The following is a 27,699-nucleotide window of genomic DNA, read 5'->3' as shown; positions in this document are numbered from 1 at the left end:
ACTAAGATGTGCCAGAGAATAGAGGTTTTTGATGTGTTCTTAATCATTCTCAGCTCAGCTAGCCCCTCGTCTTCTGCTGGTCTATTGGCGAGGAAGCCTCAGAGGATATGATTTCCTCAAAGGCACGAGGGGTGCCATTGACAAGTCCTGAATTTTCGGGGCTTGTGAATGGCGGGCGACTGAAATGGAGGCTCTTGCTCTACCTAAGCACAGAGAGAGATCTCCCTTCAACTGATGGAAGGGGAGCAAGGGCCATACACCTTTAAGATGCTGTAAGTAAATGCACAACCATAAATATTATGTCCAAAATAATATGCACTATAAAATCACTAAAGTGCTGCAATTCATTGATTCGTTTGTTCGTTGTCCAATTGTAGATTTTCCATAGAAGATGCAGGGAAAAGTTCGACGATGACTGTAGCACTACGAAGAGGAGAGATGGCTGGCTGGCAGTCTCGACTATGGCTTAGAAATCGAAACGTCCTGCCACTTGTCATACGTGTAACGTTAACCTTGGTACGTTACACGTAAATTGGTTAAAGTCGCATTTGGATGATGATGTGACTCAATTATTATTATGAAGGCCAGGCTGGCGAAACATTTTTGGTTGGAAAATTGTAGTACCTAAGTTGAGGTTACATGACGCGTCATTTACTCAACCCCAGTTTTGATGTTTTAATATTTAAATCAAATTTTCCCAATCATAAAAAAGTTGCCAATCTGGCTTTCATGATGATAATTGAAGATTGAAAAATATGAAATATAATTCAAAATATTTGAATTATTTGAACTATACAAAAACGGTTTTTCATCATCCAAATGCCTCTTTAACAATTATTGGATGAAGACAAGGTGATTAACGGTTTACCGGTAGTTCGATACATATTAGAGAAAACATTTCAACGATAATCACCGAGCCTGCGTCCCATAATTTTTTCAAATATTACTACGCATGTGATTATTACAACAATTCATGTGAATTAGTGTACGATCTCTAAGAACACTAAACACGAGGTAGCAAGACAGCCAGTTCAGTGGCTGACCAACGAGAGGGCGCGGTTTTCTATAATCACCTGTGTAGTAATACCAAGGTAAGGTTCATTTGATATTACAAGGGGATGGGTGTGTGTGTGTGTGAAGATTCCTAACTTTAGAATACTAAATTTTAAGAGTTTCACTTTTTTGTAGTTACCAGCTTGTAGTTTAAAAAAAAATCAAAACCCTCCCATTCAAACTAGATACAAGTATGTCCTTCTCCTAATATATTGAATGAACCTTCCCTTACACCAAGGTAAAACCCCTAGACACATAATAACGAGTTTGCTGCTAACTTGAAACTTTTGTAAAAGGGGAAGAGAATATTATCAGGACCTTCGTGATAAGTCTTTGATCAATTTCAAACTGCCTTACTATTTTAACATTGATTCACCATGGCGATCAATGGAGGAAGGACGAAAAGGTCAGTAGGACCCACCTCCATTTATCCTCCCATTTGTAGATATATTTTAAATTCACGTCCATTTCACATTTTATTTGTTCCAGTTTGTAAATAGAAATTTGTTACAGTTCAGTTATATATATATATATATATTCATAGAAAAACTACAGGACCCACGCACCTCTTCAAACAAATGACATACAACTGATTGGCATGCACTACACTCCAAAAAATGGTTAATGGTTGTTTCTGATCCATTCAGAAACGTTGGTTCGATTCCAACAAGCCATCATATACGGAGTTGAGAAACTGATCAAAACTTGCAGACAATTCACATCCACCATACAACTAATACTCGGGTATGCACAGATCGATTGACATTACAAACTGCGCGCAGTACTGATACCTTGAATCTATTCTTGTCGGACTATAATGCAGTAAGTCCGATGCATAAGTCGGTTTACGATAAAGGCATGGAGAGGAGTGTGTTTACAAATATACTGATATTTATCGTATTATATTTTATGTCAAGATATAGGTTCAATTGTGGCTGAAACTTCTGAAAAGAAATGAAGAAAAACAAAAACCAAAAAACTAAAAAAAAACAAACATGGATTGCAAATTTATCAAGTTCAATGTGTGTAGAGACTGTGCATTTTAAAGTACACAATGAACAAACAGGATTTCCGGTTTAGAAATTAAAAAAAGAATGAAAAACTAAAATTGACTACGATTCCCTCGATTCCACGAATCCTACGAATCCCACGATTCCACGACTCCCACAATCCTACCTACGCTACGATCCTACGATGCCACGATTCCACGACTCCCACGTCCCCATCGTGGGTCGTAGGCATCGTGCTACGACTACGATGTCGTGCTACGTCTACGATAACCGTGCCTCGAAGACCAGCATCCTTGAGTGATCCGTAGCAGCAGCAGTAGTAGTAGTAGTAGTAGTAGTAGTAGTAGTATAGTAGCAGCAGCAGCAGCAGCAGCAGCAGCAGCAGTAGTAGTAGTAGTAGTAGTAGTAGTAGTAGTAGTAGTATAGTAGTAGCAGCAGCAGCAGCAGCAGCAGCAGTAGTAGTAGTAGTATAGTAGCAGCAGCAGCAGCAGCAGTAGTAGTAGTAGTAGTAGTATAGTAGCAGCAGCAGCAGCAGCAGCAGCAGCAGCAGCAGTATAGTAGCAGCAGCAGCAGCAGCAGTAGTAGTAGTAGTAGTAGTAGTATAGTAGCAGCAGCAGCAGCAGCAGCAGCAGTATAGTAGCAGCAGCAGCAGCAGTAGCAGCAGCAGCAGCAGCAGTAGCAGCAGCAGCAGCAGCAGCAGCAGCAGCAGCAGCAGCAGCAGTAGTAGTAGTAGTATAGTAGCAGCAGCAGCAGCAGCAGCAGTATAGTAGCAGCAGCAGCAGCAGTAGCAGCAGCAGCAGCAGTATAGCAGCAGCAGCAGCAGTAGCAGCAGCAGCAGCAGCAGTAGTAGTATAATAGGCATGCTTATTGCTGTTATTTCTATTTAATACAATTGTTAATTTTTTATTCAAGGGCATCACGCGTCAGGTAAATGTCGCGATTCCTTCGATTCCGGTATGCCAGGCGGTTTACTAGATACGCACTGGGCTACTTGCATTCCGTCCGAAAACACAGAAGAGAACTGCCCCCATAGTTTTATAAAACTGGCTGGCAACGCCGAGGGATGCGGAAGAACAAAAACGATCGATGAGCAGCGTCCTTATGTCTGCTGCCTTCTTACACCGAATTTCAATTTAAAGGTAAAGTTAAACTTTCTTACAGCGCGTCCTTGTATATTCTAATAATAATAATGACAATGACAATGACAATGACAATGACAATGACAATGACAATGACAATGACAATGACAATGACAATGACAATGACAATGACAATGACAATGACAATGACAATGACAATGACAATGACAATGACAATGACAATGACAATGACAATGACAATGACAATAGCAATAGCAATAACAATAACAATAACAATAACAATAATAATAATAATAATAATGATAATAATTTGATTAATTTGTCCCAAAGCAATGTTTTCTGTGAATTTGCGAGTAGTTTTGCTTTGAAATCAAGCGGGATTCCTGCGGTGTGTACACGGGCTTTCGTACCGTTCGTACGGATGGACGGACGAACGGAGGTGACGTAGAGCAGTTTTCGTATGACTGTGAAATGTTCACGGCATGAACATTTGAAAAGTAGTACCTCTTTTGCCCGCTGTACTTAGACTTTGGAATAAGCCAGTTTTAATGTGGTTTTTTTTTTTACCTCCACTGTTAAAGAAAGAAGGATGGGAAAAACGTCAAAACTGGCTTAATCCAAAATCTAAGTAAACAGGGCGATCGCGAAAGAAGCCGGAAGTCGAATACAAATTTATTGAGGTCGCACTGTGATCAAACAATCCCTACGCAATGTAAACATGACATTATATGTTTCCGAGTCTTCAGGAGAAGGTTGGGGAAAGGGTGAAGGCATACGTAAATCACTTGAAGAATCACAACTGTTAATCAAAGTATCATGATCATCCGGGTGGATGTAGTCCTGAGAAGGACTGTTTGATGTGACTGACGGTTCGACAACATGAGCGGAAGTCATCTTCAGAGTCAAGTGAAAAATAAAGTCAGATTGGTCACATTTATACTTAAGAATTACTAATGATTGTCGTGGTACATGTACTGCCATTCGAGACAGAATAGACGGCACAAATGGTTGTTGTGGTACTGCTTTTTTATCTTGCACGTATATTGTCTCTTCAATAGCGACAGAGTTTCATATTGATCACTGAGTCCGTCCCAATATTGTAATGATTTAAACAAATTGTTGTTTGAATTCATGTTTCAACGGTTACATGTGGCCTTCAGAGCTTCACTCGTTCGTTCGTTCGTTCGTTAGTTCAGTCGATCGTTCGTTAATTCGTTTGTTTTCTTGGTTGTTCATTTGATGGTTTATCATGGTCTATATTGGAAATTTTGTCACGATGTTTTTGTGATTTTATAGATTAAAGATGCGCCGTGTATGTCAAGCACCAACACAGAAGGAACACAGCCGGCGGGACAGCCGGCGGGACAGCCGGCGGGACAGCCGGCGGGACAGCCGGGAACACGAGGACATCGAGTTGTCAACAATAAAAAGAAAAAGAAACTTCATTAACCACTTATCATGAAGGTGGTCGGAATAAAATCCAGTTTAATGAGAAATAATGATATTTGTATAATTCCCCCCCCCCCCCCCCCCCCATTGTGTTACACGGTGCGACTCCGTACCGTAGCCCTATTCAATTGAACTATTTCACTACGGACGTCACATAAAAACAATCTATTGTTTGAACGCAAAGGATCATGGTCGTCGGAGGGGGTCAAGTCAACACAAATTTCACGGAAAATTGTTCTAAAACCCGTATCAATCCACGAAGAGAAGTAGAATAACCAGCAAACCCTCAGAATATTTTTTAGTACATATTAACACATATTATATCTGAAAGCCAAGCCATTTTAGATTAAACTTTTTAGCTAGGAGCAAATTTTGTTGAATTTTTTATTGGATTTGGCGATTCTATCTCCCACATAAACAAGCAGTGACGTCATAGTGAAATAGGGCAATTGTTATGGAAAAGTTTTCAGTTCTGCTCGAGTAGATGATAGATTTGATTAAAGTCTTCCTCCTCCTTGTTGAAACGGATTTAGAAACTTACACATCGACATTCCACGGTTGAGTGAAAAAAACTGAGTCGAGTTGTCATCGTATGCATTTTGGGGCTGTTCTGCAAATATGTCCCCCCTCCCCCCCCCCCCCCCCCCGAAAAAAAAAGCCCCAAAATGGACTGCAATGTCAACTTGACTCATTTTTAAACTCAAGCTCGGAATGCCTAATACGAAAGCATTTGCGTTTTGAGAAAAGGAATACTGTAACCAGACTGCCTCGCGAAATCAAATTAGACATTTTTGGAATAGGTAAAATACCGCTGCGTTTCTTGTTTAACTCATTTACAGTGGGTTAGTCTCATTCCCAGTCTCTTTCTCAGAGCCATAATTTCTTACTGCGAATGTTCGATCATGCGCAGTAAGAAATAAGGGCTTTAAGAATAAGCATCAAAATATCACAAACATTGACGGTAAAGTAAAGAAAGCACAACACTTTTAAGTTCCACAAACCTTCACTGGAAGCAGTACATTATTGCTTTGCGTTGACCAAAACATAACTTTTTGATTATGAAAAAGGTGCTTTCAATAGATATGAAAAAATGTCTCCCTCATGGTCTCTCAGGAGATTCACATCCAGTGAAACGACCTTCAAATTTGAAGCCCCTTTAAACTGTTTTCAAATCCTAACTTTGAAATACCCTTAAATCGATCGGCCGTTTCTGTCGAAGGAATTTGAACGTTTAGCCGAACTATGTACACTTTCAAAAAGAGTCATCGCAAACTCAAGCCTGGGGTGCTTACCATTTAAACCAATCCATCGGGTTTGAAATTCATTCGCTAATAATGCACGGTAAGAAAAGAGCGGGAACATGGAATTTCGAAAAATGCCCAGTACCCGTGTCTACAAGATGATTCAAGGGATTTTAAGGTCCTTTCGTCCGATGTGACTACCAGCTGTACCGTACCAGTGCTAAACGATTTTCCTAATTTGGGATACCTGTGTCACCTCCCATAACCCACTGCGGTCCATTTCGATCGATCGTTCGAACATTTCACTATTTTATGTTTATATTTGTTCAATTTCCTATCAAAACAAATATTTTCTCGTATAAGACGAACATCGATTCCCAATGAAGAAAAAGTTTATTAACTAAGGGAGCCTACAGAGCTTTTCGAGTGGGCTCGATGTTTTAAAGCAACACTATGGAGCTCGAAACGACAAGCAGTAGCAGAAAGAGAGGACGACAAAAATCATTTCAAGAGTAAGATTTATTATATCACCCACAAATAGTTAAACACTTTTGATATTGTTATCTCTTACGAAACGATATTTATATATATTCTTACCCTGTGATAAACTAGTAGATAGACATGAAATAACACACTCTTGTTTACCAGACATGAAGGTTAATATGTCATGTTTGTATTCCTTGCAATCACTTCTAATTTTCGTCTATAAGTAAAATAATAAATCGCAGGTGTTTTTAGTCGAATATCAATGTCCAAGAGCTTATCTATCGTATCTTGGAGGTGGATAAGTGAAGAATTAAAGAGAATAATGGCAGCCAAACCACCTAAAAGATATAGCTAAATTTTAATTCGATCTGTGAATTAGCATTTGCCCTGCAAGTCAGACTTTAGCTCAGCCTAGAGGTTGTTTCTAACTGACGTTTCAATAACCTGAGTTTCATCTTCAGTGTCTACTTACAATTAGATTTTGAAGATTATTTCCGTTCAGGTTGCGAAATGTCAGTCGCCACTAACGTTGGAGTTGAAGACCTTGGAAATCTTCAGGGGTTGTTTTTGTACTGGAAATCTTCAGGGTTCAGGGTTGTTTTTGTGCTGTGCTGGGTTGAGAACCTACACATATATTCTTCTGGGGTTAATTATGAACATTCATTCAATGAGCAGCCTAGCTATAAACTAAAGTATTATCGGGCTACGTGTATTTTCTGTCTATGCTCCCATTGCTTTGGAACAAGCTTCCAGTTTATATTAAAGAGAGTTCTTCCTTAGCTATTTTTAAAAAGAATCTAAAAACTTATTTGTTTAAGGATGTCCTTAATTTGTAGCCCTTTCATATTTAGCATTATAGGTATTAGATATATTCTCATGTTGTTTTAAGCATCATTTTTATACATAGTCTAGAGTATCAATATTGGTTTTTAGATATTAGTTTTAGATCATTAGTTTCTTTTTAGATATTAGTAATTTAGAATTGTAAATAGATATAGTTGTTAAATAGTATATGTTATTTTTTATTTTATTTTTCTTTATTTTTTTTATTATGAATATATTGTAAGTCCCATGAGAAGCACATTTGGGCATATTGGAAAATACGCTATATAAATAAAATTATTATTATTATTATTATTATTATTATTATTATTATTATCATTATTGCACAGCTAAATAACTTCAACTCCTGCATGCCGGTGCAAACCATTTACTCTTAAAAGGGACAATGTCCCATAATCCAATGTTTTTGGTTTTCCACTTGTATATTTGGTACACACTTGCTAGTGAAGTACACATTGGGGTATATGCATTGTCACACAAACAACACTGCCTCATGGGATATTCTAGGGTATACCAATTTAACCAGTTATATATCTAGGTACTAGTATAGATATATATATGAAATTTAACCTCATCTTTTTATTTCTGTTTTACCAAAATTTAGATTTGACAAGCGATGATGATCAGTCTGAGGCTGGGACTGTTGACTCTAGGTATGAGGCTACTGTTAATTTATATGCATGTAAATTAAAATGACTGTGAAATAACTTAACAAAGATTCAATTGCCCTATTTCACTATGACGTCACTGCTTGTTTACATGGGGGATAGAATTGCCAAATCCAATAGAAAATTCAACAAAATTTGCTCCTAGCGAAACAGTTTAATCTAAGATGACCTGGTTTTCAGATATAATATGATTTAATATGTACTAAAAAATATTCTGAGGGTTTGCTGGCTATTCTACTTCTCTTCGTGGATTGATATGGGTTTTAGAACAATTTTCTGTGAATTTGCATTGATTTGACCCCCTCCAATGACCATGTTGATTTGCATTTAAACAATATATTGTTTTGATGTGACGTTATAGTGAAATAGGGCAATTCCCCTTTTCACTGCCAGCCATCACACTGTATGAATGATACTGCATTGTGTTGTGGTCACCAAAAAGTTTAGACGTTCTCAGATTTCCATATGAACCTACTGACTTTTAGCTCTCTAAATACAAGAAAAATATCATTTTTCTAACTCGATTGAAGCTTTTCTTGCTGCTGTTTAGAGAGCTAACTAAAGAAATATATTGTAATTTTCTTTTTAAACTCAGTGAATCTGTATGGGAATCCAAAAATAATGTCCAAACTTTTTGATGACTGTAACACAATGCAACGCCATTTATACCATGTGACGGTTCCCTGTGCCATCTTAAAAGATAGCTGTGCCTTTGCATCAAAGCAAGACGATAGAGACATGTGAATAGTTGAGGCAATGATAGAGACGTGAATAATTGTTCAAGGTGTTTAAAAAAGGTCTCTATCATTACAAGCTCGCTGTTCGTCTCGCCTCGATACAAAGGCACGCTACCTTTCAAGATGGCACAGGGAACTGTGAAAGGGAATATTGGCCTATAAGAGGCATTTGGCTAGACAAGTAACAATAGACCTCATGTGTGAAATTGGAAAAATTCACGCTAGAATTGAAGGCTGTATTACTGCAAGGGGACTATATTCTTATGACTTATAGACCCCTTACAGCATGTTCAAATGCAGCTCAATTTGGAGGACATAAAAATGGGTTTCCAATTTTCAGGAGATTGAAATTCTTTTGTTTTGTCCTCCAAATTGAGCTGCTTTGACATCACATGCAAGGTCTAAGTCAGTCAGTCAGTCAGTCAGTCAGTCAGTCAGTCAGTCAGTCAGTCAGTCAGTCAGTCAGTCAGTCAGTCAGTCAGTCAGTCAGTCAGTCAGTCAGTCAATAATTAAGTATCTTTATTCAACGAGGGTAGCACATAACAGTATAATGAACAACTGATGACCCAGTGGCCTCAACTAATAAAAATTTAAATATATAATATATTTATAAAATTTTTGAGATATAACGCGTGCATTGATTGGCTGGCTACCGTGTTTATATCAGAGAACAGAGACACCCTTGTATGAAATCATTCAAAAATATTTTATAAAAGCGATATTAAACATCCGCTTGTGTCTACATACTGTGATATAAACACGTCTCTGGGAGCTGTAGAGCACTCGAGAAGTCAAAGAAACACTGCTACGCCTCGTGTTTCTCTACAACATCTCTCTTTTGCTCTACAGTGTACAGTTCCCATCGTGTTTATGTCACAGTATATAGACATGCATGCCATTTTATATTCCTTAAATACAAAAAGAAAAATAAATAAATAAATAAAGGATAAACATTACGATTAGACAAGTTTGAAATTTTCATACTTGCTAAGGCAAGATTAATAAATACATTTTGTTGATAGAGATCGATAAAATAATAATAAATAAAGATTAATAAAATAAATGAGCATTTCATACTTGTTTGTATCTTTTAGGGATTTGGGAAGCCGTGGTTCAGGCAAGGGTCATGTCAGGTTTGTACCGTTATTCCAAACATTATTATGCAATTAATTTTTATTTGATGTTAAAAAATTCTTTACTATTTTGTGAGTAAGCCAGCTCAGGAGCCATTACTAGGAGCATCCATCTCCCACTAGGTCTGTGAGCCAACATATTCCCAGATCAGGAGCCCATTACTAGGAGCATCCATCTCCCACTAGGTCTGTGAGCCAACATATTCCCAGATCAGGAGCCCATTACTAGGAACATTTATCTACTATAGTGGGTATGTGAGCCAACATATTCCTAGATCACGAGCCCATTACTAGTAGCATCCATCTCCCATACTGGGTCTGTTAGCCAACATATTCCTAGATCAGGAGCCCATTACTAGTAGCATCCATCTCCCATACTGGGTCTGTGAGCCAGCTTATTCCCAGATCAGGAGCCCATCTCTAAGAGCATCAATCTTCCATACTGTATCTGTGAGCCAGCATATTTATTATTCCCAGACCAGGAGGCCATTACTAGAAGCATCCATCTCCTAAACTGCCGCTGGCAGTTTTTGAGGCGGCTTCAAATTTTGAAATTTTATTTAATTCTTTAAGGCAAAACCACAGTGAGATTGAGAAAAGAAGGCGTGACAAAATGAACACCCACATTCATGAACTGTCAACAATGATCCCTATGTGCACTGTCATGTCACGCAAGCTAGACAAACTGACTGTACTCAGGATGGCTGTCCAGCACATGCGAGCTCTAAAAGGTAACTAACTCACAGATCGAACCTTGAAACATCTTGTGGGCTGATCAAAGCCTTGCAGGGCATGGCTAACTCACAAATTTGATTTGAGATTTAGAGAGGAAAACTGGAGAACCCGAAACATTGCACGCAATATTGCACGCAACAAGACTGTTGCAGCGTGTATCTACCCCTGAAACTTGTTCCACGCAACGTTGCTTGCAACAAATCTGAAGTTGAATCGCGCTCTACTCTTGCAACATTGCGCGCAACAAATTTCATCATGTGAACATGGCTGCAACGTTACCTGGAACATTTTGAAATTTCCAGCCAATCAGCTTGCACCAGATTTATAACTGCTGACCAAATATCTTAGCATAGCAGGCTGACACAAGCGATGTTGCGTGATTTTGTTGCAATGTGTGTCACGCCGATTTAAATTTGTTGCTTGCAATTTTGCGTGCAATGTTGCACCGTGTGTCCGCGCCTTATGTAACGTTACGCGTCACCACGCTATAGATCGTTTTCTCTAAGGTTGCGTGCGCATCCAATCTTTACGGGCCACAATTACATAACTGAAAAACAAAAATTCAGTAAAATTAAAAATGAGCACATTTCACTTTTGAAACAGGTGAAGCGTCTTCCACGGAATCCAACTGCAAGCCTTCATTCCTGTCAGATGAAGATTTTAAGAATCTCATCTTGGAGGCAGCTGATGGGTTTTTGTTCGTTGTGGCTTGTGACAGAGGTCGAATCTTGTATGTTTCAGATTCTGTCCAAAACGTACTCTCGCAGTCTCAGGTATTGTATCCATCCAGCACAGTAGTGGAAACAGTCTAACAGAGCTTTTAAAGTGCCTATCACCCTTCTGACAATATTCACAGTGTTGATTCTACATGGGGTAAGATGTTGAATATCCCGAAAAAAATTCATAGTTTGAGTACGCCTTCTTGAAGTTATAAAGGTTTTTCCATGTCATATGCTAATTATGTGACGTATGAGCACTCAATCTATGGAAATATTCCAGATTATTCAGCATCTTACCCCATGTAGAATCAATACTGTGAATATTGTCAGAAGGGTGATAGGCACTTTAAGTTGTGGCGTATTTCCGGGTGCAACTGCTCACCGCTAAAATACAGCGAAAGATTTTCTCAGTGGTTAAGCCTCCATCGCCTCCAAGTGCACCTGAAACAATTTAGAACTTAGGACAACTGAAATTCGTTAATGAAGGGGGAAAATCTTGCTGCTTTTCGATTTGGTCCAAGAAGTCCCTTTTTAATAAACTCTATAGTGATTAAATAACTATATACTAGGTATATATTTGTTTTCTCTTTCGGAAGGGTTTCGTATGATTGTTAAAGTTCAAGCTGAGGGTGTGTCGTGATCTTGGCAATACCATGTTCGAACATTTTTATTTTGCATTCGTCTTGCGCGCTTTTATTAAGGACATTCGCGGGCATTGTTTGTGCGCATCTGGTCTGCGCATATGGCGTGACGGCGTGACCTGTGTTTTTTTCAATACCAAACTCCGTCACGCTCGTTTCAAACACGATTTCGATCTCCTATATCTGAAAAATAACATCGGTGACTTCCATTTTTTGTTTTATTCTTGGGGTGCATGTTACGTTATAGCCACAATGTTGGTTGGCTATACAAAGCATTCCTCTTTAAGCTGCTCTTGGCTATACAAAGCATTCCTCTTTAAGCTGCTCTTGTTGGATCAACCAAGATGGCGGCTGTTGGTCACGTGGTTGCACCCCAAGAATGATCTTATTTCACACGAAGTTTGAGAGGGGGGGGGGGGGGGGGGGGGACGACACATAAGAAACGCATTTGCCCGCGAATGTCTTTAAGCACAATTCAGTACTAAGATAGTGCCATGGGATGTGTTGTATCGTTTCACAGTCAACTATTCCGCCCGAAAGAAATATTGCTTTTCTTTTCAATGATATTTCCAAGATGGCGTTCCCTAAAACAGCCCCATAATGCATTGCAATGCCAGCTCGACCTATTTTTCCCTCGATCTCCGAATGGCTAATATAGATAGCTAGTATAATATCTATAGATCTTTTTGTCTAAGTTACTGTTGTTTCGTTTTCAGTCTGATTTGGTTGGTCAAAGTTTTTTCGATCTTGTTCACCCTAAAGATGTTACCACCGTGAAGGATCAACTCTCTTGTTTTGATACAGTACCACGGGAAAAGGCTGCAGAAAAAACCGCTTCTTCGCCGAAACAGGAAGATAAACCAGTAAATATGATAAAGCTTTTTGGTTTCCCTTTTTTCTTCTTTGTTCTTTTGTTTGTTTGTTTGTTTGTTTGTTTGTTTGTTCGTTCGTTCGTTTGTTTGTTTGTTTGTTCTTTTGTTTGTTCGTTTGTTCTTTTGTTTGTTTGTTTGTTTGTTCTTTTGTTTGTTTGTTTGTTTGTTCGTTTGTTTGTTCGCTTGTTTGCCTGCTTGCTTGCTCGTTCGCTCGTTCATTCGCTCGTTCGTTCGTTCGTTCGTTCGTTCGTTCGTTTGCTTTTTGCTTTTTTTCATTTTTTGTTTTTGTTATAATGGTGTGTGTTTTTTAACTATTAATTCTCTCATTTTCGTCCTTCCATTCCTTTCCCTCTCATCCACCGTACCCTTCCTGCTATTCTTTCGTTTGCTCTTTCCTTTGCCCTTTCCTTCGTTCTTCCATCTTTTTCCCTTCGTTCTTTTGCGCACGAGAAGGCACACCAATATGGACCAACTTAAACGAAGAACATTATTCTCGAGATAATTACACGTGATCTGAAATGGGAAAGCATTACGTCGAGCTATAACGCCTAAATTTAAGGGGTCTACAGTTTCATTCCTTTGGGGTTTTTTTTGTTTTTATTATTATTATTATTTTTTATTTGATCAAAATTGCCTGACTGACTCTCACTCCCCGCTGTATTATTTTTGACAGCGATCATTCACATCTCAGAATCAAACTATGAATTCTTTATCTTATAGACAAACAAACCTATGTGCACTGGTGCACGTCGATCTTTCCTCTGCCGCATGAAAATTGGCAGTAAATCGACAAAAAAAGGAAAAGGAGTCGAAGATGGTAACACTGACTTCTGTATAATGAATCGAAAGAGTAAAAGTAAAGCGCTGTCTACAAATGATAAGAAGAAACATATTGTGGGTAAGCCGAAAATTCTTTTTTGTTGTTGTTGGTCGGTCTAGTGTTCGCTCAGCCATTGTCGATTTTTTTTCGCAGCAAACTCGTTAAAAATGATTGCAGCCCTCTTCCCTTCCACAGTAAGAAATTCACGACTCTCCTATTAAGTCAACAAGGACTTTCGTGAGCATAAAAAGGTTTGACGCTTCACAAAGGTTCACATTTTTACTGATGACCTTCCCCTGTGAAGCTCCAGCCTTCCTAATATTAATTCAATAAAAAACATACCTTCCCTAACATTCAATTGTTATATTCGCAGTTCATTTCACTGGTTACTTAAAATCATGGCCACCTTCTGGGTATTCATTCGACGATGAAGACGAAGAGCAAGACTCTAGGAACTTGAGCTGTCTTGTTGCTGTGGGCAGACAGGTTAGAATAGCTGATGAAAATACCGACGCAAACAATCAAGAGTTTCCCGATGAATTCGTGTCTCGGCATAGCACAGATGGGAAGTTCATCCACGTCGATCAAAGGTGATATTCTAACGACCACCACCCTTCTAGATTAGTTGTTAAGACCGTCGGTCTGTTGTGCGGGAGGTCGTGGTTCAAGCCTCGGCTGGACCAACACTAATTAGAAGCTTTTTAGGGTTAGATTGGCCTTTAGGTTACGCTTTGCGTCCTATTGTGCCACTTGTATGGAGCTGTCATAATAATAATAATAATACAGCTTCTCATTAATCCCATATAGGTAACTGTCCAATTATTTTCTTAATTGGACAGGTCTCGGAATTTTCCTCGTCCAATTATTTCATAATTGGACAGCATGGAGTCCTATTACATATAATAATAACAATAATGATGATGATGATGATAATAATATTAATGAATATAATAATAGTTTATAATTTAATCAATTCTTTTACAAGTTCCAATTGTTTCTTTTTCTTTTTTTCAGAATCACAGCCATGTGTGGGTACCTACCACATGAGTTGATAGGGAACTCTGGATACGATTACTTTCACCCAGATGACCTTGACATCACCGCGAAAAGCCATAAGAGTACCTTACTAGGAAAGACTACCACCACCCTTCCCTACCGATTTCTCTGTAAAGGAGGTAAGATTATGGAAAAAAAAATATTTGAAAATTATTCCCCGAAGGCAAAGTAACTAAGTCGAGCGACGATATAAATATTCACTAGGGCGTATAATTGTTTTAGTAGTGATTGCCCTATTTCGGTATGACGTCACATCAAAACAATCTATTGTTTAAACGCAAAGGATTATGGTCGTCGGAGATGGTCGAATCAACGCAAATTCACCGAAAATTGTTCTAAAACCCGTATCAATCCACGAAGAGAAGTAGAATAGCCAGCAAACGCTCAGAATATTCTTTAGTACATATTAACACATAATATATCTGAAAACCAGGCCATTTTAGATTAAAATGTTTCGCTAGGAGCAAATTTTGTTGAATTTTCTATTGAATTTGGCGATTCTATCCCCCACATAAACAAGCAGTGACGTCATAGTGAAATAGGGCAATTGATTATGGTCTTGGAGAGACACAGGGAACCCGGCTATATTTTTTTGCTTCTTTTAGAAAAGTAACTTTGCTCTTTGTGGGTTTCCTGTGTTTTGATCGTTTCCTATTACATAAGCTGTGATCTGCGCTGTGATCAGATCGGCGCTGTAAACTGATAGCCGATTAAATTCAAATCAATAACCGTTGGTGTTTTGTTTCTTATGGGTTGCCTGTGGTATGTAACACTTTCTAGTAAAGAGTGCGTTACCAACGGTTATTGATTTGAATTTAATCGGCTATCAGTTTACAGCGCCTATCTGATTACAGCGCAGATCTGATTACAGCTTATGTAATAGGAAACCGATCGCAACACAGAAAACCCACAAAGAGCAGAGTTACTTTTCTACATTTCTAAAAAAAAAGCAAAAAAATATAGCCGGGTTGCCTGTGGGAGAGATAAATATTTAGAAATTATTCCCCGAAGGCAAAGTGAATATAGTCGAGCGACGAGGTAAATATTCCCCGATATTCACTAGGGCGAATAATTGTTTTACATATTTTTAACACGAGTGAATATAATAGATAATGGAGAGAGGATTTTTTTTTTCAAATTTCATTAATCTCTACAAGCGGCACAAATCAACAAACAAGCGCGCATGCGCGTACTATATTCAAATGTAGGTGAATATAACAGCATAAGACGTAAATTGTGACCAATGAGCGCGCCCGATTTTTTATATTCTCTTGTGTAAAAATACTAAAATGTGTATATTTTCACAGGTCATTATATTTACCTTTGTACTAAGTCCAATGTCTTTCGAAATCCTTGGACCAAAGAACTCGAGTTTATTATTTGTATCAATTCAAAATAGTAAGTATGTTTAAAAATACATGAGGTTTTTTACGGTTTGAAGCACGATGTGTTGAAAACATTTTTGACGTTTCATACCTCATTTTGATGAAGACTACCACAGCGTAGACGAAGCGTCAAAAAATTTTTTAACACATCATGCTTCAAACCGTAAAAAACCTCATGTATAACCTATATGCAACACGAAAGCCTCAAGACTACCATTTACTATTATTATTATTATTATTATTATTATTATTATTATTATTATTATTATATTTTTTTAAACAAATTCCATGAGTACCAGGTGATCCCGTTTTGACAGCCCATCAAAAACCAACCAATCATCGCGCAGGAAGAAATCTGATCAGGCGGTCCATCGAAAAAAATATGGCGACCGAAGTCAGAAAAAATTACTCTGAATCTTTGCTTCCCTAGCTACGTTATGGACTAGCAATACATTTAAAATTCTGCCTATTCTTACGACGATTACCTATGGGTCAGCAACCGTTTACCGTTTACTACTGAAGCACAGGTCTCAACCAATCAAAGTGCATGTACTATCTAAGCTATATTATAATTAGTTTTGGAGATGACAAAGATCAATTTCGTCTTGTATCATAAGTTTTGATATTAACTTATAGAAATTGCTTTTATAGACCCCTTGCATGTGACGTCAAAGCAGATCGAACTGGGGGACAAAACAAAAGAATTCCAATCTCCTGAGAATTGGAACCTATTGTTTTGTTCCCCAGATTGAGCTGCATTCTGACATGCTGCAAGGGGTCTATGCTGAGAATAATCTTCTTAGGGCACTGTTGTCCCTCTTGCAGTGATCCCGCAACAGACCAACCTACACGACCGACTTCCCTACAAAGTCATCCACACCAAAGATTGATCCTGCCAGCTCCGCAGACAATAGCAAGTGTCCATGGATCTGATAGCACGTCAAGTCGTAGGTTGAACATCAAAGAACTAATGGCGACAATACAATCGCAACCACAAGATCAAGGTAAAAAAACCTTCAGATTTTATGTATCGATGCCGGCCCTGAAAGCACTCTGAGCTGATCTATAAGTCAGTGCATGCGGCTAACTCAAATATCAAACCCTGAAACAACCTCTAGGATGATCTAAGTCAGGGCACAGCTAACTCACAAATCACTCCCTGAAACAACCTCTGGGCTGATCTAAGTCAGGGCACAGCTAACTCACAGATTGAACCCTGAAGCAACCTCTGGGCTGATCTAAGTCAGGGCATGGCTAACTGGGCTCACAGATCGGATCCTGAAATAACCTCTGGGTTGATCTAAGTCAGGTCATAGTCAACTTACAGATCGTAGGGCACGGCTAACTCTTCTCTTCTCTGGCCTTCCAGTTACAGTTCTTACAGTTCTTTCTTCAAACAATCCTTTTAAGCGTTGTGTCGTCCCGATCTCTTTCCTACTCTTTTTTCCATTTCTTCATTTCTTACCTTATTTTCATCCTGTACTAGTTAAGACAAACATCGTACCTCGCCCGTTGGTGCCGCCGACCACAAGGGAAGAAGATGATCCTAATGCAGATCCAGCGGCTTCCAAGATTGGCTCCCTCATTGCTGAAACCATACATTGGCAGGAAACAGCAAGCAAAAGGTATTATCTACGTAAGTTAGTCTCATCGACAGTAGTCCCTCTTTGCTTATAGATTGATGTACCTTTTTTTACGAGATGCGTGCGGTGTGTAGATTATTTCGACTGCTGGACTGGGATGATCAAAGTCAGGGCATGGCTGACTCACAGATAGAACCCTGTAACAACCTCTGGGCTGATCTAAGTCAGGGCACGGCTAACTCGCAGATCGAACCCTGAAACAACCTCTGGGCTGATCTAAGTCAGGGCACAACTAACTCACAGATCGAACCCTGAAACAACCTCTGGGCTGATCTAAGTCAGGGCACGGCTAACTCGCAGATCGAACCCTGAAACAACCTTTGAGCTGATCTAAGTCAGGGCATGGCTAACTCACAGATCAATCCCTGAAACAACGTCTGGGCTGATCTAAGTCAGGGCACGTCTAATTCACAGATCGAACCCTGAAACAACCTCTGGGCTGATCTAAGTCAGAGCATGGCTAACTCACAGATCAAACCCTCCAACAACCTCTGGGCTGATGTAAGTCAGGGCACGGCTAACTCACAGATCAAACCCTGAAACAACCTATGGGCTGATCAAAGTCAGGGCATGGCTAACTCACAGATCAATCCCTGAAACAACGTCTGGGCTGATCTAAGTCAGGGCACGTCTAATTCACAGATCGAACCCTGAAACAACCTCTGGGCTGATCTAAGTCAGAGCATGGCTAACTCACAGATCAAACCCTCCAACAACCTCTGGGCTGATGTAAGTCAGGGCACGGCTAACTCACAGATCAAACCCTGAAACAACCTATGGGCTGATCAAAGTCAGGGCACGGCTAACCCACAGATCGAACCCTTAAATAACCTCTCGGTTGATCAAAGTCAGGGCACGGCTTTTAGCTGATCGAAGGCAGGCCACGGCTAACCCACAGAGACACAGAGATGACAAGTGCTCTATCGCTGCACCACCCTTGATTTCCATAAAAAGGTTATTGATCATTATTAATTAAACGGGATAAAGCTTACTGATGCGGCTAGAAACAAAGTGTTAGATCAGTGGACTAAATCCACTTACACGTAATGTTTTCCCACTGCAGTCCACGTGTCATTCCCTAGAGTATCATTTCTTTGTTTAATGGTTGTACACGAGAAGACACATGAATATGGATACAACCCAAACAAAGAATCTTATTCTCAAGAGAATGACACGTGATCTGAAATGGGAAAACATTGCGCCCAAGTGAAATTAAATTAATTTAAGTTACTCTTTTATTGTATTTTCATAGGCAACACACATCAATAATTGGTAATAATTCAATACCCAACACCCCCATCGCCACCCAATCCGAATCGTCCTTCAGAAACAGCGACAGTTCAAGCTCCATGATTGACTTTAACAACATCACAACGCCCATGAACATAAGCGCACCTAACTCTCAAGTCGGCAACATGACGTCATCATTTCCAGGGGCTACCGCACCAGGGTTGCCAGAGATATCGCAGCCTCATCTCTTGGAACAGTTGATTGGAATGCAACAAGCAATTGAGTCGATGGAGAGTCCGATGCAACAAAGTGAAGAGAATATGGCAGTTTTTATGAATATGCTTGAAGCAGATGCCGGACTCGGTGGAGATTTGAGTGATTTCTTGTTTCAAGAGAACTCTTGAGCTTACAACCATCAATTTTACTGCAGTTTTCTATGTTCTGCAAACTCGGTAGTCGCGAGCTGCAGACTAAATTTGTTTTTTTCGCTGCCGTCAATCAAAAATAATCAGTCGGTACCTTTTATATTCCTGACTTGCCGCAGTAAAATTTCAAAACAATTTGGTGAAATGTCTGAGTTCGTATAATATCGAAAACGGCAGTTAAATCCATCCCATTTTTCTTTTCATTTGGCCAAAGAGTGATAAAATCTTTGCTGTTAACTTTAGGCAGACACGGGTAGGAAACGCACTGCGCATGCTCGGAAGTTAGGCGGGAAATTCTTACGAATTATTGATAAACTTCGTGGAAAGTTGGTGCTTATTTTTCCTAACATCACTTTAAATGTTTGCTTTCCCTCGCCAAATAACACTTAATAAAATTGGCATTATACAAACACAGCAAAAGCTCCAGTGGCTTTATTAGTAAACACGACTCTTTGGCTTCTACCAATATCCCGCCGAACTTCTGATCATGCGCAGTACGTTTTTCACCCTGACCTTTTATCCACACTAATTCGTTTTCGAAGCGCTCCGTTTTCTTCTCACCCGAAAACGCATCGAAAACTTCGACCAATGCTATATCATCATCTGCTCATGCGAAAAACAGACGTGCCGGTGTGAATGACGTCAACGTTTTCAAAAGGCTACGTTTTCTCTGCGTACACTAATATGATAGGCCTCTGTTTACAAATGCCTCCGCGGAGTCTGGAGAGTGTTTTAAAATACACGTATGTCTTTTCGATCGTTTTAGTGTCGACGCAAGGCCAAACCGCATCCAAAAGCTTCCATCTTCGACTTCATTTTAATATATTTTTATCGTGCAATTATTATGTAAATAGGATCCCTTTTTTTGATAATTTTTGCCCGTGACGAAAAGTGTTATCGTACGCGTTTTTAGGGGCGAATTTTTCATATTTCATTTTTTACATTTTTCTTTTTTCCAATTTTATTTACTGCACTTTTGCTAAGATTTCAAAAATAATACGCCTTAATTCTTTAGTTCTTGAATAGTTCTTGAACTTGTTCAATAAATTGTCAATATTTTAAAAACTATAAATGAAAAATTTATTTTATAAATTTACAAGAGAAAAAAATAGGTACACTTGACATCGAAATATCTATTTTATTCCTGCAAGCAACCAGTTTAACTTGATTAAAATCAACGAAGATTCGATGACGTGCAAATGTCACTTTGACGTCACAGTTTGTTATAAGGTGGACAGAATGTTGAAGAAGAATGAGAATTTGAACTAATTTTACTCTGCAATCAAATTGATAGCTCTGATATGTCTTGTTTTCAAACATAATAAACAAGTGTTTATCCTATAATATGCAAGGCATTTGGTGGCTGTTTTTGTGTTTCTCACCTCTAAAAAAATACGAACTCTCGCAGTTTTCCTCGCGTTGCTGCGTTGTCCCCCTCCACGACCATGACCATATGGCGCCGGTTTAAAAAAAAGATTGTATTCATGTGACGTAATGAAATAGGACAATTTGAATGCATATGTGTATAAACCTAATTGTAAGAAATTTTTTATGAAAAAAATTATTTTGATTTTGATTCGAAAGCCAACTGATTGATGAAAATAACTGTTTGAAGCAAATATTCTTTACCTTCAAAACAATGAAATAATTACACCAGTTTTGCTTACAAAATAATTATTTTCTATTTATTATTTATATATTTGTATGACAATGTTTCTTCAATTGCTTACTATCAATCACGTGACTTTTTTGGAGTTGACTGGGGGGCAAACATGCGGTTGACTGGGGGGCAACTAGCAGATGCTAAGTCAAAACATATCAAAATAAGTCCTCAAACTATTGTATTTGACTATTTTCACGACATCAATACAAAAAACAAGAGATCAAAACAACCTCCAGGATTCTACAAGCCATCAAAAAAGAGCTATTACCGGAAGTGACGTCTATTGATAGCAACCTATTAGGTGTATGTGTGTGTGTGGGGGGGGGGGGGGGGGGGGGACTGCATGTTCAGATGAAGAAATAGAAAACTTTTTCATGAGTGCTGTGTGCAATTATAAAGCACGCTGGGATTGGGGGAACACGATAGAAGTGTTAGGAGAAGCATGACGAGAGGCGTGGTACTAGTCCAGACGCTGTTCCGCGACACAGGAAGCCCAAAAACAAAAGCAGAGCGGCAAAGGAGAGGGTACAGCGTCTGAACTAGTAGCGAACTGACTATCGAGTGCTCATAATAGGGCACAGGGATGCCTTCTCTTAGTATATATTCTCTTATCTTAACCGTTTGGGTTGTATTTCGTTTTTGTTTTTGTTTTTTTCATTCTTTTTTCCCCAGTGCCTCCCAGTAAATACAGACAGTGTAAATATAATACATAGATTTAAAATTCTATCGGGGAAATTAAAGAAACTTCGAAACCTTGAATTCCATAAATTAGGCAGTGGATAGTTGAGTAGTCAAGCGTGATGCCTTGCGTGAGTAGGACAGCCCCACAAGTCGTTATTTTAAATACAATTTAACATACAAAAGAAGAGGCGGAAGAGGAAATTGAATTCCATTTGTTTCGTGTTAATTGTTAACCAGAAAATGTCGTCAACTACGTTGCTACGGTGGTACATCGGCTTGTTGCTATGTAAGCTAGAATGGCAGCATGTTGTATGAAGTCAGTCGAACTCGGCTGAAATTTTACGAGGTTTTTTAAAAGTTTGCATCGATTGAAGCCTTAAATAATTCTTGAAGTATATATGTTACAAGTTATCATTCTTTGTCGGGGATAGATGAGTGGAGAAAGGACCTTTTGTTCGGCTTGGTCGACACAAGTTAGAACGAGTTCTCTAGCAACCGCCATCTCGGCAGCAAAGAAGCTGTTTATTTTGAGCGTATTTTGCTCGATTCCTGCGATTTTAGCTGAGAGTCACACCACTTTATTTACATCATCATCTTCTTCATCGTATTACGATGTTATCTCAACGCCATCATTACCAGCTACAAATTCAAGCGGTAAGCTTTGTACGATTTATTGAAATATTATAATCATACCTGTAATGTTTTCTCTTGAATTTATTTAATTGGAATCATTAATCAAGTATCTCTTCCTTCTGCCTTCTGTTTATTGCTAGCAGACATAAATATTATCAGTGAATCGAACTTTGGAAGTTACGTGAATTTATCATAAGTCTTTAGTTTAGTCACCATCAAGGTTAAAAATTAAACAAACTTGATCGCTTTTGTCAGACGCTGGAAATCAAAAACTAAACATATATTGTTTTTCTATCTTATTATTAAGATACTACGCTATAAATTAGCACCTTTATATGGTAATATAACTACACCTCTGGTAAGACTATACCTTTAAATGAACCTTTAATAAAGACATGATTGCATAGAACGTAAATGTACTTCATTCTGTCATGTTATTGAAGTAATTTGTCCACTTTTTCTTAAAAATAAATGTAAAAATTTCTCTCTAAAATAGCATTATGAGCTACGAATTATCTTTTGCATTGGTAATTCCTGTTTTGACACTTTAATATAAGAGGACGTTGCGATTTTTATCTTGTTTCTAAATTTATTCGATATTTTTGACCGATTTTCCTTTAGACAAGGTCGTCACCTCAAAGTTTTGTAAAGACTTACTGATGATACTAGTAATATTCTTTCTCGACCTGTAAACTACTTCTCCTTGTTTCCAGTTTTTCTTATTTTCTTATAGGAATATTTCAAATTGCCTCCAAATAAGCTGATCTAACGCAGTGTGAATTTTAGAGTTTATTGACACAGTGTAGATTATTTGAGTCAAAAAAAAACAAAAACAAAATCCTTGGAATATTGTATTAAACGTTTTGGCTAGAATTTAACGAAAACGTGGACATAAAAGTTGCCTGAATTATTAAACGGCTGTTATCTTTCTTTTCCTGCCTTGAATAATTGAGAAGGAATTTAACTTCTCTAACCAATGGAAAAAGAAATCTTAAGAGTGGCTGTCCGTAACGGTCGAGAATGGCGGGACAGCGAAGGAATTTTCAAATTTCTCATATTTTGTCAGAAGACAACCTTTGGTAAGCTCTTTTAAAAAATCCAGTTTAAAACTTCGAGCGCTTTTTTATTTTGGCGAATTTTACGAAAATCTAAAACTCGACTTCCGGTTCGCTCTGGACCGGTGTGAACAGCCCAAAATATTACCCATATTTAAGAAGGCCTCACTCGTTCAAAAATACTCCTATCGATCTGATACTTTTTCAACATTTTAACTAACTATCAGACTCCAAAAGGGATAAATAATATTTTTGGGAAAATGTTTTTTTCTCGCTTTTTGGGATTTTTTTTCGATGGCATTTCAAGCAGCTACGACGCGAAGCAAATTTTAGCCTAAGTTGAATGCCCTAAATCATCACCTGGTATATATTCTATTTTCACTAAAACTATATGATCTGAAAGCTTGTTTATTGTAATTCTTTTCCTGAAAGTATCAGCTTTGGAACGCAAATACGTCCTCGCGATTAATCGACTCTTCTATGTAGCATACGGCGGTCTAATTTCGGATTCAGAATCAAAGCGCCTGCTTTATAAATACTCAAAAACTTTCTTGGATCACCCAGAATGAACATTTTAATCGTAAACAACATTAGTTTGATGACTGTAAACTATACTCCAGCTATATATTATTGACTTATTCTTTTGTACTGGAATGTTTTAGAGAGTAAGGACTTAAGCGTACGAATTCTAAGTTAGAAAAAAAACCTTTAGACCCCATCAAACGCAGGGTTTTTTTATTTTTCTCTTTTCTTTGTTTTTGTTGAATATACTTGCTCAAAATCCTCCCAAATTTCAATTAGTTCCACGTTATTCGTAGAAAAAACAAACTCATTTTCGTACTTTCTCAAAATTAATGGAATAAGTTAGAGGACATTATGATTGAATAAACAAACTGAATTAGTTGAGAAGCGTGGCACGTGAACGTCGATCACTTGTACCTTTCTTGAATTATATGAACTAAACAAACAACCTTTATGTTTTGTATTTTTTGTCTTTATCTCTTGTCAAAATTAATAATAACTAGTGACTAAAGTGCGTGCAGTTGCTTTCGTACTATTTCATTTAAGCCCCTTTCCCGATAACGTCACACATTTGATCCGCATCAACACTGCCTACTCTGCTTTTTTTCCCTTCTCTTTTGTTGCTGTTTTTGCTTGTTTTTATATGGGGTTTCAGAATTGATTGATTTAACTTGATTCTAAATGAAAAAGCCAAAAATCGTCCTTGTTTCATTAAGAGAAGTCAGTGGCTAACAAACCTGTTTCCTTTCCTATTCATTCGCCTAGAATAAACTGTTTGACAGGAACAACAAGTATCTTTTTACCAATAATAATAACATATTATATATATATATATATATATATATATATATATATATATATACAGCCATTTGCAAAAACTATGGCCGCTTCCAATACATATACGAGTATATCGAAAGCATATCAAGTATTATGGGATATCTTCCACTATATATTTTTCAAGTTGTCTATCATTAGGGCTTTCTGGAAAAAAATATCAAGAATGATATCCCGCCCTGTCTGATATACTTTCGATATAGTTGTATTTATATTTGAAACGGCCATAATTATTGCAAATGGCTGTATATATATATATATATATAACAAAGTATGTAATGTGGTCTATACTGGTGAAACAGTGCTCGATGCGTAGGGATGCAGAGCAACAGATATATAGTAAAGATTGGATTAAAGACGAGACATGTTCACTGTAACTCCGAGTTTCGTGCTTACGCACTCATCAGACAGACGTTTTTTTCAGAATGAGTGGCCGTGTTGTATCCGATATACAAACACGAGGCGTAGCCGAGTGATTGTATATCGAATACAACACGGCCACTCATACTGTAGATTGCTTATCAAACGTCTAGGTTAGTTCCTTTGTGTTTCACTAAAATTTTCAAAATTGAAGTGAATCTGGCCAAGAAAATCCAAGTTTAAGTTTATGCAAATGAAGACGAATCTATATCAGATATAAAACCTCCTTCATGGTCGTGATTTCTATTGTGTTTTCCTCATGAATTATTTATGAGTTTGATAAAAAATATATATATATATATATATATATATATATCAAATTATGCTTTACAACATTAATGTTTATAGCCAAGATTCAGGTAATAGCTGTTCAGTAGGCAAGCTAATCGTCGAGCTGAGCAGCCGGTTTTTTTTTTCTTTTTCTTATTCTTTTTTTTAACATTTTGACAGGAACAATTGAATGGTTTCTATCAATTACAGCCGCAATAGTAAACTACATTCTTAATTAAATGAAGGTATGGTGCTCTGGCGGCGGCTGCGTGCGAGTGCGAAGATTCTCTGTTCTTGAAAAGCATTTTTCTCTTGAGAGATGGTCGAAATCTCTTGAGAAACAATCGCTATTTGATCTTGCTAAGGCCGTCAAATACAAAGCTTGGAAGAGGGGGTTGGGGTTTCTACCGACCCTAAAATTCTCGTCTAGTAATATGAGGACCTCGGATTTATCTGCTGAAGAGGCTGGGCTCTCAAAGAAAATAAAAAGTCTGACCGCTTTATCAAAAAACAGAGAACCTACTTGGTCAACAAGCTCAACATTGAGTAAACCTTAGGAAGAAAGTTAAACCCAGAATTTGTAGAAAAGGTCATGAGACGTGCTCGAGGTCCCGACGGCTTGCGTCTTTTCAAGTACTCGGCCAGACCGTCCCTGAAGACCTTGCTATCTCCCCAAACGCAATAGAGGAAGATGATAATTTTCCCAGTACAATACTGTAGAAGCAGCTATCTCGACTTTCCAACCAGGGCCGTAACCAGAACTTTTACAGGGAGGGTGCACATCGAATAAAAAAATCGGCGGACCTTAAGCTTTTATGTGGGGGTGCACGTGCACCCTGTGCCCCCCCTGGTTACGGCCCTGCCAACTACAGCACCCTGTCACTTACGACCAATACGATATATGTTCCAATGGTGAAAAATGACAGACTTAAAAACTCTCTAGGTAACAATGCTGCAGATTTTCTGTGAGGCTCTAGAGTTACATGTTCCTGTTCCCCTAAAAGAGCAAAGCACCAAATACCTTGAATGTAGTTTACGATTGCGGCCGTAATTGATAGAAACCATACAATTGTTCCTGTCAAACAGTTCATTCTAGACGAATGAATAAGAAAGGAAACAGGTTTGTTAGCCACTGACTTCTCTTAAAACAAGGACGATTTATAAAAAACAGAGTAGGCAGTGTTGATGCGAATCAAATGTGTGACGTTATCGGGAAAGGGGCTTAAATGAAATAGTACGAAAGCAACTGCACGCACTTTAGTCACTAGTTATTATTAATTTTGACAAGAGATAAAGACAAAAAATACAAAACATAAAGGTTGTTTGTTTAGTTCATATAATTCAAGAAAGGTACAAGTGATCGACGTTCACGTGCCACGCTTCTCAACTAATTCAGTTTGTTTATTCAATCATAATGTCCTCTAACTTATTCCATTAATTTTGAGAAAGTACGAAAATGAGTTTGTTTTTTCTACGAATAACGTGGAACTAATTGAAATTTGGGAGGATTTTGAGCAAGTATATTCAACAAAAACAAAGAAAAGAGAAAAATAAAAAAACCCTGCGTTTGATGGGGTCTAAAGGTTTTTTTTCTAACTTAGAATTCGTACGCTTAAGTCCTTACTCTCTAAAACATTCCAGTACAAAAGAATAAGTCAATAATATATAGCTGGAGTATAGTTTACAGTCATCAAACTAATGTTGTTTACGATTAAAATGTTCATTCTGGGTGATCCAAGAAAGTTTTTGAGTATTTATAAAGCAGGCGCTTTGATTCTGAATCCGAAATTAGACCGCCGTATGCTACATAGAAGAGTCGATTAATCGCGAGGACGTATTTGCGTTCCAAAGCTGATACTTTCAGGAAAAGAATTACAATAAACAAGCTTTCAGATCATATAGTTTTAGTGAAAATAGAATATATACCAGGTGATGATTTAGGGCATTCAACTTAGGCTAAAATTTGCTTCGCGTCGTAGCTGCTTGAAATGCCATCGAAAAAAAATCCCAAAAAGCGAGAAAAAAACATTTTCCCAAAAATATTATTTATCCCTTTTGGAGTCTGATAGTTAGTTAAAATGTTGAAAAAGTATCAGATCGATAGGAGTATTTTTGAACGAGTGAGGCCTTCTTAAATATGGGTAATATTTTGGGCTGTTCACACCGGTCCAGAGCGAACCGGAAGTCGAGTTTTAGATTTTCGTAAAATTCGCCAAAATAAAAAAGCGCTCGAAGTTTTAAACTGGATTTTTTAAAAGAGCTTACCAAAGGTTGTCTTCTGACAAAATATGAGAAATTTGAAAATTCCTTCGCTGTCCCGCCATTCTCGACCGTTACGGACAGCCACTCTTAATAATTAATATTATAAACGCAGG

The 27,699-nt window shown here is 38.1% G+C and overlaps 2 protein-coding genes and 1 long non-coding RNA gene across 6 annotated transcripts in view; 2 read left to right on the top strand and 1 right to left on the bottom strand.

The window, feature by feature from the left end:
• LOC148912815 (uncharacterized) overlaps nt 1-27,699 on the bottom strand; it is a 101,794-nt gene that overhangs the window by 16,092 nt on the left and 58,003 nt on the right. The window lies entirely within an intron of this gene.
• LOC116307043 (basic helix-loop-helix ARNT-like protein 2) lies at nt 268-20,592 on the top strand. The gene is made up of 16 exons (XM_089026740.1): nt 268-272; nt 378-516; nt 985-1,091; nt 1,350-1,459; nt 7,787-7,835; nt 9,682-9,720; nt 10,294-10,451; nt 11,059-11,228; nt 12,532-12,678; nt 13,408-13,585; nt 13,881-14,097; nt 14,522-14,682; nt 15,871-15,961; nt 16,774-16,952; nt 17,435-17,573; nt 18,844-20,592. Exons 1-16 carry the CDS (start codon nt 268-270, stop codon nt 19,223-19,225), a joined length of 2,271 nt encoding a protein of 756 aa, XP_088882866.1. The 3' UTR covers nt 19,226-20,592.
• Nucleotides 21,874-27,699, top strand: part of LOC116307042 (uncharacterized) — a 35,641-nt gene continuing 29,815 nt past the window's right edge. For all 4 annotated transcript variants that reach the window (XM_089026593.1, XM_089026592.1, XM_089026591.1 and 1 more), the window contains exon 1: nt 21,874-22,244. In XM_089026593.1, coding sequence (XP_088882719.1) covers nt 22,022-22,244 — 223 coding nt within the window. In that variant the 5' untranslated portion in view covers nt 21,874-22,021. The remainder of the gene's footprint in view (nt 22,245-27,699) is intronic.

This window comes from Actinia tenebrosa, unplaced genomic scaffold (assembly GCF_029948245.1).
Source record: "Actinia tenebrosa isolate PJP-AT-01 unplaced genomic scaffold, QUT_ActTen_1.0 PGA_scaffold10__47_contigs__length_13832649, whole genome shotgun sequence".
Classification (NCBI taxonomy): Eukaryota; Metazoa; Cnidaria; class Anthozoa; order Actiniaria; family Actiniidae; genus Actinia; species Actinia tenebrosa.
This window is presented reverse-complemented; position numbering and strand designations above follow the sequence as displayed.